This window comes from Macaca thibetana, chromosome 17 (assembly GCF_024542745.1).
Source record: "Macaca thibetana thibetana isolate TM-01 chromosome 17, ASM2454274v1, whole genome shotgun sequence".
Lineage (NCBI taxonomy): Eukaryota > Metazoa > Chordata > Mammalia > Primates > Cercopithecidae > Macaca > Macaca thibetana.
This window is the reverse complement of record NC_065594.1, coordinates 24063384-24079955: the sequence shown is the minus strand read 5'-3', so window position 1 is coordinate 24079955 and position 16572 is coordinate 24063384. Positions and strand designations below refer to the sequence as shown.

At 36.1% G+C, this 16572-nt stretch overlaps 1 protein-coding gene across 1 annotated transcript in view; it reads right to left on the bottom strand.

Moving 5' to 3' along the window:
- The window catches only part of COG3 (component of oligomeric golgi complex 3), a 73713-nt gene that overhangs the window by 42740 nt on the left and 14401 nt on the right, over positions 1-16572 (bottom strand). The window contains exons 4-12 of the mRNA XM_050766185.1: positions 15877-16042; positions 14606-14680; positions 13449-13541; positions 12571-12696; positions 11164-11244; positions 5227-5270; positions 4642-4768; positions 3940-4031; positions 2711-2850 (exon numbers count right to left, since the gene is read on the bottom strand). Coding sequence (XP_050622142.1) covers positions 2711-2850; positions 3940-4031; positions 4642-4768; positions 5227-5270; positions 11164-11244; positions 12571-12696; positions 13449-13541; positions 14606-14680; positions 15877-16042 — 944 coding nt within the window. The remainder of the gene's footprint in view (positions 1-2710; positions 2851-3939; positions 4032-4641; positions 4769-5226; positions 5271-11163; positions 11245-12570; positions 12697-13448; positions 13542-14605; positions 14681-15876; positions 16043-16572) is intronic.

The window sequence follows — 16572 nt, the reverse complement described above, 5'->3', positions numbered from 1 at the left end:
GAAAACACTTTCTTTTAAACAAGGAAAGATACTACTAAATTGTTCAGAAACAGTATGAACCACTTTTGCTTCAGAGGCTGTGGTTATATTCTATTTCAGTATGACTTAATGAGCTGGGAAAAGTTTAATAAACGTCTTTCAATTTCCTCAACTTTAAAACTGGGCGGTACTCTATTAAATTAATTATATTATTAATATGAATAATAAAATCTGAATTTTAAGAGTGCTTTGCTCTTCAAAAGTTATTTCGCATAGCTTCAGACCAAGACTAAGAAATTGCTAAGGTAGCTTATTAACTGGGCTATCATCATCCCCACTTTACAAATAAATTGAGTACCACAGATATTAAATGACTTAACATTTTCACAGAGACAAGTAAAAAGTAAAGTATGAGTTTATATAGCATTTCTTTATTTCTAAGATGCCATCAGCAAGGCGCAGTGGCTCATGCCTATAATCCCAGCATTTTGGGAGGCTGAGGCAGGCAGATAACTTGAGCCCAGGAGTTCAAGATTGGCCAGCCTAAGCAACATGGCAAAACTCCGTCTCCATAAAAATACAAAAAATTAGCCAGGCGTGGTTGTGCGCATCTGTAGTCTCAGCTAGTTGGGAGGCTGAGGTGGGAATCACCTGAGCCCAGAAAATTGAGGCTGCAGTGAGCTGTGCTCATGCCACTGCACTCCAGCCTGGGCAATAGAGTAAGACCCTGTCTCAAAAATAATAAACAAATAAATAAAAAAGACGCCATCAATTTTAAGACACACTAGTAATCCTGTAACGGCCTTCCAAAAGATAGGGGGTTAAAGATAACACATAATCACATTAGGCCAGGCACGGTGGCTCATGCCTGTAATCCCAGCACTTTGGGAGGCCCAGGTGGGACGATCACTTGAGTCCAGGAGTTCGAGCCCAGCCTAGGCAACACAGTGAGACCCCATCTCTATAAATAAAAAAAAAAAAAAAAAAAAGAGGCCAGGCACAGTGGCTCATGTCCGTAATCCCAGCACTTTGGGAGGCCGAGGCAGGCGGAACATGAGGTTAAGAGATCAAGACCATCCTGGCCAACATGGTGAAACCCCATCTCTACTAAAAATACAAAAATTAGTTGGGCATGGTGGTGCGTACCTGTAGTCCCAGCTACTCGTGAGGCTGAGGCAGGAGAATCACTGGAACCCAGGAAGTGGAGGCTGCAGTGAGCCAAGATTGCGCCACTGCACAGAGCGAGACTCCGTCTCAAAAAAAAAAAAAAAAAGAAAAAAAATTCACATTAATTTTGGCTAGGTGCAGTGGCTCACACCTGTAATCCCAGCACTTTGGGAGGCCAAGGAGGGCAGATTTTGAGTCCAGGAGCTCAAGACTGGCCTGGGCAACATGGCAAAACCCCCTCTCTACAAAAGAAATATAAAAATAGCTGGGCATGGTGGCATGCACCTGTAGTCTCAGTTCCTCAAGAGACTGAGGTGGGAGGATCACCTGACCCCAGGAGGCAGAGGTTGTAATGAGCCGAGATCGCACCACTGCATTCCAGCCTGGGTGACAAGAGTAAGACCCCCCAACTCAAAAACCAAAACAAAACAAAAATATTAATTTTAAAATCAGAAGCAATAAAAAATTTAGAAGCAGTAAAATGTGAGAAAATGAATGAGTTACATGCAATTGAGTAACTCTGGAAGAGTAACAAATTCAGTGTCTCAGTGAAAGCCAAAGTGAGGACAATAAATTCTGCGAGTAGAATAATTACTTGAAGGGTATTTTGTTTTTGTTTTCTTTTTGAGACAGAGTCTTGCTGTTGTTGCCCGGGCTGGAGTGTGAGGACAATAAATTCTGCGAGTAGAATAATTACTTGAAGGGTATTTTGTTTTTGGTTTTTTGAGACAGAGTCTTGCTGTTGTTGCCCAGACTGGAGTGTAATGGCGCAATCTCAGCTCACTGCAACCTCCTCCTCCCAGGTTCCAGCAATTCTCCTGCCTCAGCCTCCCGAGTAGTTGAGATCACAGGCGCCTGCTACCAGGTCTGGCTAATTTTTGTATTTTTAGTAGAGACAGGGTTTCACCACCTTGGCCAGGCTGTTCTCGAACTCCTGACCTAAGGTGATCCACCCACCTCGGCCTCCCAAAGTGCTGGGATTACAGGCGTGAGCCACCATGCCCGGCCTAAAGGGTATTTTTTAAAGGTACCTAGGTACTATTAGGAAAATCATGTTCTCCATGACAATCAAATCAAATACTGAAGAATGTATCAGATGGACAAAGTAGAGCTATTCCAGAGAACTGCTTTTCTTTATTTGTAATTTCAAAACAGATGAACTATTATTATGAATACACACAAAAACAATTCCTGTTTTTTAATCAAAAGTATACAATATATTCAATTATTTATTTATGTATTTTGTATTCTGGAAAAGTGTGCTAGAAATGCCTAACCCAAAAGTGATGATGTGTTCTCTCTGGATTCCAGATGCCAGAAAGAAAACTGGCTATAATTATTTTATTACTAATTTTACCCAGATTTTAAGATTCTTTCCCTATCTGATTGCGTCTTTAGTGAGAGAATAAGGTGCAACTTCATTCAAGAAGGGACAAGGCATCAAGCCAAGTTTCAAAAATATTAAATTTATGTATTTAGTGGAGTGAGGGAAGAAGAACCTATTTTTTTTTCAAATTCATTGAGCCAGTGATAGAACTTAAAATGATCATTTCTACTCAATTACCATTGTTCTGCACATGATCTTCAAGCACCTCATTTTTAAGAATCCCACAAAGTTCCGACAGAGTCTCTAAGTGAATAACATGAATGATCAATGGCCTGAAGACATCATACAATGACACACACAGTTTCTCCAAAAGCTCACTAAAATGAAAGAATAAAACATGGCTATTAGTAGTAGTTTTTTCAGGATTTTCTAATAGTTTAGAAAACCTCATTGATTTCTTCCAGTCGATAAGAACAATAAGTATCTACTGGAAAACAGTATCTGAGGACATTATAGAATGATAAGGGAAAAGCTGAAAGTAATTCTAGAAACTGTTTGTTTCAAAAGCTCGGAATCAAGCAATCCACAGCAGTCAATTCAAAGTAGCTGCCCCCAAAGTCAACCTATTACAACTTTTATCTATTTCAGCAATAATTTTCTATATGTCCTTTCAAAACCAATAAAAATGACCAATAAAAATTAAGTCAGAAGACTTAATTACCTTTTATATTCTACTTCACTATACATCAAATGGTAACTTTTCCCCCCAGGAAAGACAAGTTTAAAATTATTGAATACTTATAGACTTAGATAAACAAAATTCAAAGTACTTTGGTCATACACCAAGTATTCTGAGAAATTTTAAACATTTAAAAACTTAAGCTGTCTATATGCACCATACTGTCAATAGTACTCTTTTATACACAGTATTTCATCAAAAGTGATCACTTCAACTAAAACCATAAAATACTTTTCCTCATTACAAGAGTCATAGCTTTGAATATTTGTAAGAGTCAGAAGAGTGAACATGAAGAAACCAAAAGTGACTAACAGTGGATCTGAAAGATATTTTGAGAAAAATAAAGAAAAGGTTATTAAATAGTATCTGTATTTTTAAATCTTTCATTAGTTAGAATCATAGAATTTTTTAACTAGAAGGAATTATTGTACTTAATGGAGATAAAGGGATCTAGATTCCAAGGCTACAGAATTCTGTATAGACTTCTTCCTATCACACCGTAATATCTAAATAATTGCATTACAAATACAAAAGCATGTAAGTTGCACATTTAAGAAAATAACTTTTAAGAAAATATCTGTCCCACCCAACGATATTTTGTTCACAGACACACACAAGTTAAAACACTCTCCAGCTAACGATAGAATACTCCTATAATATACTGATTCATTATGGTCATTAGCAAGTTAAATTTTATGAACAAGAGTTAGATTCCATGTCCACCTACTCTAATTTTGATGTTGGTTTTGTGAAAAATTCATTGTAAAGTTGGTGTTCATCCTGGCAGACATGAACCATGAAGGCACAGCCACTACGAACCTGTAGTAAACAAACACACACCACCTACAGTTAAAGACACACAACGTTTCTTATGTTTATGAAATAAAGCCTATACTTTATCTTCAGAGATTACACATATATACTCTTAAAACAACTTACTGAATAAACAGAAAATGGTTGGTTTTCGATAGATTACTGCATAACGGGATTATAGGTGATTTTTATTTTCTTAATGCTTTAGTTTCTAAACTTTTCATAATAAACACAAATTACTTTTCTAGTTCAAAAGTATTTCAAAAAAGAGTGTTTATGCATTTTTTATAGTATGAATTAAAATTACACTAAACAAAAAAGCACTTCTGCAGCAAAAGCTAAGCTAAATTGTTTATATAAATCTACAAACTTTGAAACCTCATTTTTCAAGAATAATACTTATTTGTGAATCTTCTTATCTCAAAAAATAAGTAAAAAATAAGAATATTTTGCAAAGGTGAATAGGCTAATTACCAAACTAGATTTGTCATAACTAAAAACATGCTTTTTTAGTTCACTATGGACACCAAAACTAATTTAACCAAGTATAGTTTCTAGGATATCAACATAATTCAGAGGAAGATTTAACATTAAACCAAAACAAGTAGAAACTTACCAAGGCACAATGATCTCTATTATTTTGGCTGGTTAACTCTGCAACAGTGCAAGCAATACTAGGACCCAAAAGGAGCTCCCGCTGATCAAGGTAACACTGGTGTATATCATTTAGCAGTTGTTGGTATCTGACAGAAAGCAAATGAGATTACACTTTTCATTTCAAATATGTAAATTCAGTTTCATCTTAAATCCCAGTGTAGGCTGCCAAACCTCTTTTAAAGCTAAAACGATCACCTCTCATTTGTGCACATTAACTATTTAATACTAGAAATACAAACATAAAACAAAAGCAAATCATAATGAACTGTGACGTCATAAGCTTCAGCTTTTAAAGAAGGATTTCTTTTCCAAGAATAGGGACCCCCACATCCGCCCAAATAAGAAGGAAATCCTAGTACGGGAAAAACTGCTGTTATGTAAACTTGCTAAGTCTGTGACCTTGTTCCCCAAAATAAGTTGTATGTTACAAGAACAAGCTGGAAGGCAATTGCTCATAAAATATCAGAGATAAAACCAGATTTGGAAAAACAGTACTACAAGACGAAGGTTCATGTGGAAATCAGATTAACTTCTAGGTACTCACTCAGGTATTTTTTCAGACCGCAGTTCTATTTGTTCAATAAGAGTCTGCAAAGTAAGAAAAAATGCATTAAAAAACCATCTGTTATATTATCCATTACTTTCTGATTATAATATTAATTGTATCACATACTCAGAAAAACTGTAAATTTTTAATCATAAAAATCACTTATAATACCAAAAAATAATCACAGCATTTCAGTATATTTTCTTTCAGTTTTTTTATATCCATAGTTCTATATTTTTCTTTTTAAGCAAAACTGTAATTATACTACATATTCTGCTTTATAATTCTTTAAAAATTAACATTATTTCATAAACATATTCCTATCATTAAATACTTTTCAATACTAGATGAAAATGTATAGAAGGCCTTAGCATAGTACCTTGGTGCCTAGTCAACACTCAATGAATCATTATAAGCATGATTTAAAACATTATGCTAAAGGGCTACATAATATTCCATTTCTACTGATATCTAGGTTGCTTCCGGAGAATCAGAGCCCATTTGTGAAGAGCCTTGAGTGAAACTAGAGGGTTCCAGCACCCGCTCCTTAGTAGCTGTTTGAGCCCAGGCAAGCTGGTTCACTTCTGAGATTCCACTCCCTACTGTATAAAACTGGTATAACAGCACCTACCTCCCAGGTGGGGACCCCAAAACACCAGGTCAAAAGAGGTATGTCTTTTTAGGGGCTTTTGATCTATTCTTCTAAAATGTTTTTTAGAAAATAATCCAATTACATTCCTATCAACACTGTTGCCTGTCTCATAAATCCTCAGAAGCACTGACCTTAATCTGCCAATTTATGACAGACAAAAGTCACCCAGCCTTAACTTGCATATATTTTCCACACGTTCTGTGAGTAATCTGGTCATTTTTTATTAGATATTCATTTTTCTTTAGTTCACTTAGAATATATTATTTTGGTAATGTCATAGAGTAAAAAGCTTACTGTTTTTTCAAATATTTAGCAAATCTTCCCAATACCATGTAGAAAACTCCAGTCCTTCCTTTTTTATTTGGAATGTTTCTTTATATATTAAGTACTATAACATTCCATTCCAATGATCTGTCAGTGAATGCTTGAATCAATGACACTGTATTTTTCAAAATTTTCTTCTTTAGTCTTGCCTATTTACCAGAGAAAGTTTAGATTCACGCAAAAAAAAAAAAAAAAAAAAAAATCCATTGGAATTTTTGCTAGTACATTCTAACCAACAAATTACTCTGGGAGAAACTGACATTTTAAAAATTAAATCACCCCAACCAGGAAGAAGATGGGCTTACCATTTATTCAGCATTTTATAATTTTCTGTCTAGTTTTATCATTTTTTTCATCCTTGTATTTCTGTTAAGGTTACTGCTAGGTAAGTATTTTATGCTTTTTGTCACTGATATAAATGGGACCCCATCACATATATTAATTTGTTATTAATGGTATGTAGGAAAGTTACTGATAACTATATAATCATTTTATAATCACCCACCACACTGAGCCCTCTTATCTATACCATTTCTTTTCTTTTTTTTTTTTTTTAATTTATTTATTATTATTATACTTTAAGTTGTAGGGTACATGTGCATAACGTGCAGGTTTGTTACATATGTATACTTGTGCCATGTTGGTGTGCTGCACCCATCAACTCGTCATTTACATCAGGTATAACTCCCAATGCAATCCCTCCCCCCTCCCCCCTCCCCCCTCCCCATGATAGGCCCCGGTGTGTGATGTTCCCCTTCCTGAGTCCAAGTGATCTCATTGTTCAGTTCCCACCTATGAGTGAGAACATGCGGTGTTTGGTTTTCTGTTCTTGTGATAGTTTGCTAAGAATGATGGTTTCCAGCTGCATCCATGTCCCTACAAAGGACACAAACTCATCCTTTTTTATGGCTGCATAGTATTCCATGGTGTATATGTGCCACATTTTCTTAATCCAATCTGTCACTGATGGACATTTGGGTTGATTCCAAGTCTTTGCTATTGTGAATAGTGCTGCAATAAACATAAGTGTGCATGTGTCTTTATAGCAGCATAATTTATAATCCTTTGGGTATATACCCAGTAATGGGATGGCTGGGTCATATGGTACATCTAGTTCTAGATCCTTGAGGAATCGCCATACTGTTTTCCATAATGGTTGAACTAGTTTACAATCCCACCAACAGTGTAAAAGTGTTCCTATTTCTCCACATCCTCTCCAGCATCTGTTGTTTCCTGACTTTTTAATGATCGCCATTCTAACTGATGTGAGATGGTATCTCATTGTGGTTTTGATTTGCATTTCTCTGATGGCCAGTGATGATGAGCATTTTTTCATGTGTCTGTTGGCTGTATGAATGTCTTCTTTTGAGAAATGTCTGTTCATATCCTTTGCCCACTTTTTGATGGGGTTGTTTGTTTTTTTCTTGTAAATTTGTTTGAGTTCTTTGTAGGTTCTGGATATTAGCCCTTTGTCAGATGAGTAGATTGCAAAAATTTTCTCCCATTCTGTAGGTTGCCTGTTCACTCTGATGGTAGTTTCTTTTGCTGTGCAGAAGCTCTTTAGTTTAATGAGATCCCATTTGTCAATTTTGGCTTTTGCTGCCGTTGCTTTTGGTGTTTTAGACATGAAGTCTTTGCCCATGCCTATGTCCTGAATGGTACTACCTAGGTTTTCCTCTAGGATTTTTATGGTATTAGGTCTAACATTTAAGTCTCTAATCCATCTTGAATTAATTTTCGTATAAGGAGTAAGGAAAGGATCCAGTTTCAGCTTTCTACTTATGCTAGCCAATTTTCCCAGCACCATTTATTAAATAGGGAATCCTTTCCCCATTTCTTGTTTCTCTCAGGTTTGTCAAAGATCAGATGGCTGTAGATGTGTGGTATTATTTCTGAGGACTCTGTTCTGTTCCATTGGTCTATATCTCTGTTTTGGTACCAGTACCATGCTGTTTTGGTTACTGTAGCCTTGTAGTATAGTTTGAAGTCAGGTAGCGTGATGCCTCCAGCTTTGTTCTTTTGACTTAGGATTGTCTTGGAGATGCGGGCTCTTTTTTGGTTCCATATGAACTTTAAAGCAGTTTTTTCCAATTCTGTGAAGAAACTCATTGGTAGCCTGATGGGGATGGCATTGAATCTATAAATTACCTTGGGCAGTATGGCCATTTTCACGATATTGATTCTTCCTATCCATGAGCATGGTATGTTCTTCCATTTGTTTGTGTCCTCTTTTATTTCACTGAGCAGTGGTTTGTAGTTCTCCTTGAAGAGGTCCTTTACATCCCTTGTAAGTTGGATTCCTAGGTATTTTATTCTCTTTGAAGCAATTGTGAATGGAAGTTCATTCCTGATTTGGCTCTCTGTTTGTCTGTTACTGGTGTATAAGAATGCTTGTGATTTTTGCACATTAATTTTGTATCCTGAGACTTTGCTGAAGTTGCTTATCAGCTTAAGGAGATTTTGGGCTGAGACAATGGGGTTTTCTAAATATACAATCATGTCATCTGCAAACAGGGACAATTTGACTTCTTCTTTTCCTAACTGAATACCCTTGATTTCTTTCTCTTGCCTAATTGCCCTAGCCAGAACTTCCAACACTATGTTGAATAGGAGTGGTGAGAGAGGGCATCCCTGTCTTGTGCCAGTTTTCAAAGGGAATTTTTCCAGTTTTTGCCCATTCAGTATGATATTGGCTGTGGGTTTGTCATAAATAGCTCTTATTATTTTGAGGTACGTTCCATCAATACCGAATTTATTGAGCGTTTTTAGCATGAAGGGCTGTTGAATTTTGTCAAAAAGCCTTTTCTGCATCTATTGAGATAATCATGTGGTTCTTGTCTTTGGTTCTGTTTATATGCTGGATTATGTTTATTGATTTGCGAATGTTGAACCAGCCTTGCATCCCAGGGATGAAGCCCACTTGATCATGGTGGATAAGCTTTTTGATGTGTTGCTTAATCCGGTTTGCCAGTATTTTATTGAGGATTTTTGCATCGATGTTCATCAGGGATATTGGTCTAAAATTCTCTTTTTTTGTTGTGTCTCTGCCAGGCTTTGGTATCAGGATGATGTTGGCCTCATAAAATGAGTTAGGGAGGATTCCCTCTACCATTTCTTTTCTAATCAAATTTTTATCATTAGTATTTGGCTAATAAGCAAAAGCAATCAATCAGGCACAATCTAAATCTCATGCATTCAATTAACATCCAGATATACATCTGTTAGACATCTAGGTTGTACACATATTCTACATATATATTCTATAAACAAAACTAAGTTTCTCCCATTTCAAAAAAATATTCCTTTAAACTGGCTGGCTTCTTTTTTTTTTTTTTTTTTTTTCTGAGACAGGGTCTCACTTTGTCACCCAGGCTAGAGTGTAGTGGTGCTATCTTGGCTCACTGCAGCCTTGACTTCCAGGGTTCAAGCAATCCTCCCACCACAGCCTCCCAAGTAGCCACACCACAGGTGCACACCACAATGTCCAGCTAATTTTGTATTTTTGGTACAGACAGGGTTTCGCCATGTTGCCCAGGCTGGTCTCGAACTCCTAAACTCAAAGGATCTGCCCTCCTTGGCCTCCCAATGTACTAGGATTGCAGGTGTGAGCCACTGCACCCAGCCATCAACTGGCTGACTTTCAAGAGAGAAACAAGCAAGGAAGTGAAGTCAGTCAGCAAAAGTAGATTATTATTTCTAGAAACTTCACAACGAGTAGAAAGAATATATATGCACCAGCTTCAATTAAATGTATCTCAGATATTTCCTTTTCTCTGCATCCTCACCAGCATTTATTTTATGTCTTCTTGATAACAGCCATTCTAACTGGGGTGAGATGACATCTCACTGTGGTTTTGATTTACATTTCCCTGATGATTAGTGATGTTGAACATTTTTTTCATATACCTGTTGGCCATCTGTATAGTCTCCTTTTGAGAAATGTCTACTCAGCCTCTTTGCCTACTTTTTAATGGGATTATTTGGGGTTTTCTTCTGTTAAGTTCCATGTATATTCTGAATATTAGTCCCTTGTCAGATGAATAGTTGTAAATGTTTTCTACTATTCTACAGGTTGTCTATTCACTTTGGTGATTGTCTCCTTTGTTGGTCAGAAGCTTTTAAGATTATTATAGCCCCATTTGTCTATTTTTGTTTTTGTTGCCCATGCTTTTGAAGTTTTAGCCATAAAATCTTGGCCTAGACCAATATCCTACCTAAAACATTTCCCCTATGCTTTCTTCTAGTAGCCTTATAGTTTCAGATCTTAAGTCTTTAATCCATTTTATTTTGATTTTTGTATATAACAAGACACAGAGGTCTACTTTCATTTTTCTGCATATGAATATCTAGTTTTCCCAGCAATCATCCTTTCCCCACTAAATGTTCTTGGTGACTTTACCAAAAATCAGTTGGCCAAAAATGCATGCATTTATTTCTGAGTTCTCTATTCTGTTCCATTGGTTTACATGTCTGTTTGGCAAATCTGACCAAATAACTCCTCTGTTTAAGACACCACTTCATTGATTCTCTACTTTTCCTAAATTAGCATGACATGTAACATCCCTCGTGAGAGAGTCTTTGAAGTATAAAGATCTCTCCCAAAATGTATGTCTTTTATGTCTCCTACAACCTTCCCTATATGTGCTGTTCTCTGTTTATCAAAACACCCTTATCAGTCCCTTCACGACCACCAGTCAAGCTTTCAAAACCTGTCTATCACCTTCATCTAGAAACCGTCCCTGAGCATCATAGGAAAAGCTAGATGTTTCCTGCTCTGTGGACTTCAAGAACCTAGACACAACACTAAGATACACCGCTATAATGTGGAAGGAGAATGTCAACCTTTCATTCAAGTTCACTTCCTCAGTATAAACAAACAGCCTAACATGCAATAGTACTTCAAAAGGGCTGGATGAACAAATTTCATAGCAATGTCCTAGTTATGTCAATAGACTTACTCTGACTTTGGGGGCAGCAGCTCGAAATTTCACATAAAATAATGTGAAGGCATTGTCTGCATTAGGTACAGATGAAGGATCCTAAAGAAACATGGGGGAGGATAGGGAAGGAAGATAATTAGCAAACAAATAATCATTCAGAAAACCCAACAGAAACCATTTCCTATGGCTACTGCTTGGCCTGCATACCAACCAAAGCTTAGGGAGAAAAATCTCAGGGAGATTAAATATTATTATGGCTACAAATGAGAAATAATTAAATGGAACTGTCATCTCTCTCTCCCTTATAGTTAAAATTAACCTTACATTATTTAAATTTTGGTGGTAAACAGATCCAAATTGAGATTCACATTCTGCCACTCACTGAATGTAGGACGCTGGCCCATGTACTTCATCCCTCTAAGACTCAGTGCATCTATTAAACCCTAAAGGTTTGGTGCAGCCCAATAGTAAAGCACTAGCACATAATAGGTACCAGTATTTATGAGATATTAGTTTCCTAAACTTACTGAAAATTTTGCAAAATAAAAAAATATATAGGTTGGTTGGTATGTCAGCTAAGAACAATGTGAACAGTAAAACTGCAAGCCAAACATCACAAGCTTTGAATGGAAAGTTCAAGAAGACACTCCACATTCTTCAGAAAATAAACTTAAAAACCAAAACATAACATTTATGATTTTATTTTCTTAGGAAAGGAATATTTTCAATGACCATCTAGCTTGTTCTACTCTTATTTTCTAAGCTTACACTCTGTTAATTTTCCACCTAGAATCAACTACTATCCGTAATTAACTAATTGATTTGCTTCTTTCTGTACTGGTTATTTCTTTTGAATATAAGCTCCATGAGGGCAGGGACCTTATTAGCTCCTCTTTGTTTCTATACAGTTCCTAATAAAATACCAAGCATTATGCAGTGCTCAATAAAAATGCTTGCTAAATACAGAAAAGTTGAAAAATACAAAAAAAGTGTAAAGAAGAAAATTTAAATTATGCATTATGAGATGCATAATTATGCATATGAATATGCTTCAAAAGCATATTAAATTATCCCACCACTCAGACAGAGCCACTTCTATGATTTTGGTATATTTCCTTCTAATATTTCCATGAAAAAGATAGAAAAGGAACGTTTTAAGAGACAAATGATTTGTATCTTATTATTCATCATATAGTACTGAATACGTCTCACACTGTTAAACATTATTTGAAAATAACATTTGCAAGGGATATTTATAACATTGTCATTTTTCCCTACTATAAATAAAAAGCTGTAGTACATATTCTTAACAAAAGGTAAACATTTTTTGGAATTACAAAGTACTAATCTCAGCCAAAGATGATGGAAGATGAAAGAATAAAAACAACAACAACAAAAACCTGTTGTTGAGATCAGTTAACTCACCCTTTTCAGTAACTGATTTGTTAGGGTCTGTAGTGTGTTCACAGTATATGTCTTCATGAGGTGCAAAGCTTTAGAAAGACACTGTTTAAACTTCAGCAAATATACGGGATAATCTTTAAAATTAGGCTGTAAGGAAGAGAAAGATTTACAAAGTGGAAACGAACACAGACAAAAAGCAAGCTTTTAGTGAAAACCAAGGTGTCCCTATGTAAAACAATATATAAAGTTCAAAGACAGATTTCATAAAGATCATAAACTCCAAGAAGATGAATAAATACTGTGACTGTTTTAGTCACAGTCGAACCCCCTGTGCCCGGCACAAAGCAGGAGCTAAATACATATCTGCAGTTGTTAGCAAAAGATATTTTCAGCACCCCACAGACTTCAAGGCTAATATGTAAGGCCCAACTAGCAAAAGAAGAGGAGTTAGGGGAAATAAACACAGCAAAAATCCTGAAGAAAGAGAAATAGAGGCTGATTAAATCAAAGGGCTTGTCCCTTTATTTCCCCTCAAGTAACACTTTCTGTTTCCAAAGGAATATCTAGCACATCAAGACACCAACAATTTAAAAATGGCTCATCCTGTTAGATGGGATAAAGCTGAGTCAGCCAGGATGCATTCCATTCCAGGGGCCATTGCAGGAGCTAAAAGTACTTTTTACACCACTGCTAACAACAACTAAGAATTCACTACAACTTTTCTTTAATATGTTACAAATGCATATTTTTCCCTTGGGCAGAAATAATCACCTTACAGCACAAAAAGTGATATAATAGGAATGTTTGCTAAATACAGAAAAGTTGAAAAACAAAAAAAATAGGAATAGGAATAGGAATCTTAAGATTTATTTAAAACATGCAAAAATACTATGACTTACATGAGATGAGATATATGTTATACAATCATCTAGCTTGGCCAGCATAGGTATAAATCCGTCACTATTCACCGACAATGTAGGGGAATTCAATTTCTTTAAAGGAAAAAGAAAACAATCTTAATTCACAAAAAATGATAAGATAAAAGTTGGAAACTATGGATCAGAGTCAGCATATTTGCCTTTAGGATATAACAGGTCTTTATAATAAATTTTAGAAGTCACCAAAATATCCTCAAACGTAGCCCACATGTACAATAAAGAAGAAAAAGCATACTGAGTTAATTCAGTTTATTCCTAATAAGCTTTAATGGTACTCTTCATGAATTAGGACATAGTACGTATTACCCCACTATACAATGTCATATTCAAATAATATATGAAATACCTAGATTTCTCACTTTCTGGTATACAATATACATAATTTTTCTACTTGCAAACAATGGTGATTTTTCTGCAGGTTAAATGATTAACTAGCAGTCATACTACATTTAACAGTCATACTATGAAAGTAAAATACAACCAGTCAATCATTTCTTATCCTGATACAGAAATAGCTTGGCAACGACTACTTTCCACTGCATTCCATTGTTAACTAGTCACTAGTTTTAGTTATGTCTTTAACAAACTAAATACCTATGATTAAATGATTTTAATAACACGATTTATACATAGTTATGATTACTTTATGAGTCAGAAACAGAAATATAATTTACATACTTGTCTTTATTGGAACTATTATACTTTATTGGGATACAAGTATACATTTTGAGGACTATACTTTTCTTCAAACTAAACATGAGAATAAGTTTCAAAAAGGTTTTGACTACTATCATAGTAGCACAACCACAGCAAAATCTAAAACTGAATATTTCTTCTTACAATCTTCCTCAAAGCTTACAAATAAGAAACTACAAGAGGTAACCAATAAAGAGATTTTAATACCAAGAATACAATTTAAGAAATACACCTTAACTCAAATATTTTAAAATCTGAACTGGTAATGGTATCTCCACTGTCTACAAATAGGAATATCTATTAGCAAGCAAGCTAAGTTAAAATATCACTCAAGCCAATTTATAGATTTAAAGATTACACGAAGAAAGGCAAAAATAAAATAAAAATCACTAACTTTATAAGAAGTAAAGAACAATGCTTACTGTGTTAATAGTTTCCAATTCGTTAAAATAGGAAAGCTTTTGTTGAATGTTTTCAGCCAGATCAACAAGTTCCGACTTGCGTTTTTTAAAAGAGAAAAATCAACTATTATAAGAATACAAGAATCAACATGCCAGTCTCAAAGTTACACTAAATAGATTCACATTAGACACAGAGGGTTATATCAGATATAATACAGCTCAAGTATTTCTATAATCATGAACTAAAATAGGCGATATTACAGTAAATTTCATATCTCTTCATAAAATAATAAATGATCACATTTTTAAAACACACAGAAGTACTTAAGTGTTCTAGCTCTAAATCAAAAATAATCAATCAGTTGATCTTTTCAAAATGTCACCATTAGTATAATCACTATGTTTTTTTTTTTTTGGAGTCTCGCTCTGTCGCCCAGGCTGGAGTGCAGTGGCGCGATGTCGGCTCATTGCAAGCTCCACCTCCCAAGTTCACACCATTCTCCTGCCTCAGCCTCCCAAGTAGCTGGGACTAGAGGCACCTGCCACCACGCCCAGCTAACTTTTGTATTTTTAGTAGAGACGGGGTTTCACTGTGTTAGCCAGGATGGCCTCGATCTCCTGACCTCAAGATCTCCCCGCCTGGGACTCCCAAAGTGCTGGGATTACAGGCGTGAGCCACCGCACCCAGCCTCACTATACTTCTTTGAAAAGTGTCAGTAGCCGGGTGCAGTGACTCACACCTGTAATTCCAGTACTTAGGGAGGCCGAGGGGGGCAGAAGACTTGAAGTCAGGAGTTTGAGACCAGCCTAGCCAACATGATGAAACCCTGTCTCTACTAAAAACACAAAAATTAGCCAGGTATGGTGGCACACGCCTGTAATCCCAGCTACCTGGGAGGCTGAGGCAGGAGAATTGCTTGAACCCAGGAGGCAGAGGTTGCAAAGAGCTGAGATCATGCCATTGCACTCCAGCCTGGGCGACAGAGCAAAAAAAATAAAAATAAAAAATGAAAGTGTCAGTAATAAAGAGTGGACAGAGCAAACCAACATAGCCACTACATTCTGAAATTGTACTGAGACCTAACAGCTCAAAACATAAGAAGGCTTGCCATTGCTATTCACATGCACTTAAAAAGCAGGCTGTCAGTGTAACAGTCTGCATGCTGAGCACAGGCCTCAAACACAGCAGAGTTGAACATCTTGGAGAAATTAAGAAAATTAAAATAAAACTGTATTCATCTATTTTAAAATGTTAAATATGACAACTGACCCTCTTTCTTACTCCAAATTACCTGCTCTTTTAGGAGCTGTTCACAGGCTTCATGTAGGGTTCCTGTCTTATTGGACACAAAAAGATACTGTTTCTGCAAAGACTCCAGATGCTGAAGAGCACTGTTTACATCATTCAGTATAGCATCACACTGCTCCTGAAACCCAGACAAGTAATCCCTCATCTGTCTAGAAAACAGAACCAAAAGGGGATTGGCAATAATCTTTTCCCCCAATAAGCATAGTAAAAAAACAACAAAGGCTCATTTTTCCCAAAACGTTCGAATTTCAGGAGGAAAGTCTGACCTACACACATCAGTTGATTATGTTAAGAAATGTACCGAAAGTTATGTCATGAACTGCTTCAATATTTAAGAAGGCAAATCACTAATACTGTAAGTAACAAAAGGAATTAGCCTTGAAGCCATAACCTGGCTTTTCACATATAAGGCAATGAATCACTGGCTCAACTTCTAAAGACTGGGACACCAAAGCCATCCCAAGCCACCAAGCAAGGTCAATCCTTCCGATCACTTCTCTCTTTGAAAGATGGTGTGATGTCATGGAAAGAATTCCAGATTTAGAATTAGAAGACCTGGGTCCAAGCCCCAGCTCTGCCCCAGTCTGCATGAGATTAAGCAAGTTACTTATTATTTCCAGGCCTCAGTTGTGTGATTAAATACAAAAAGAGAATTAAATTATAATTAATAGGTTAGGAG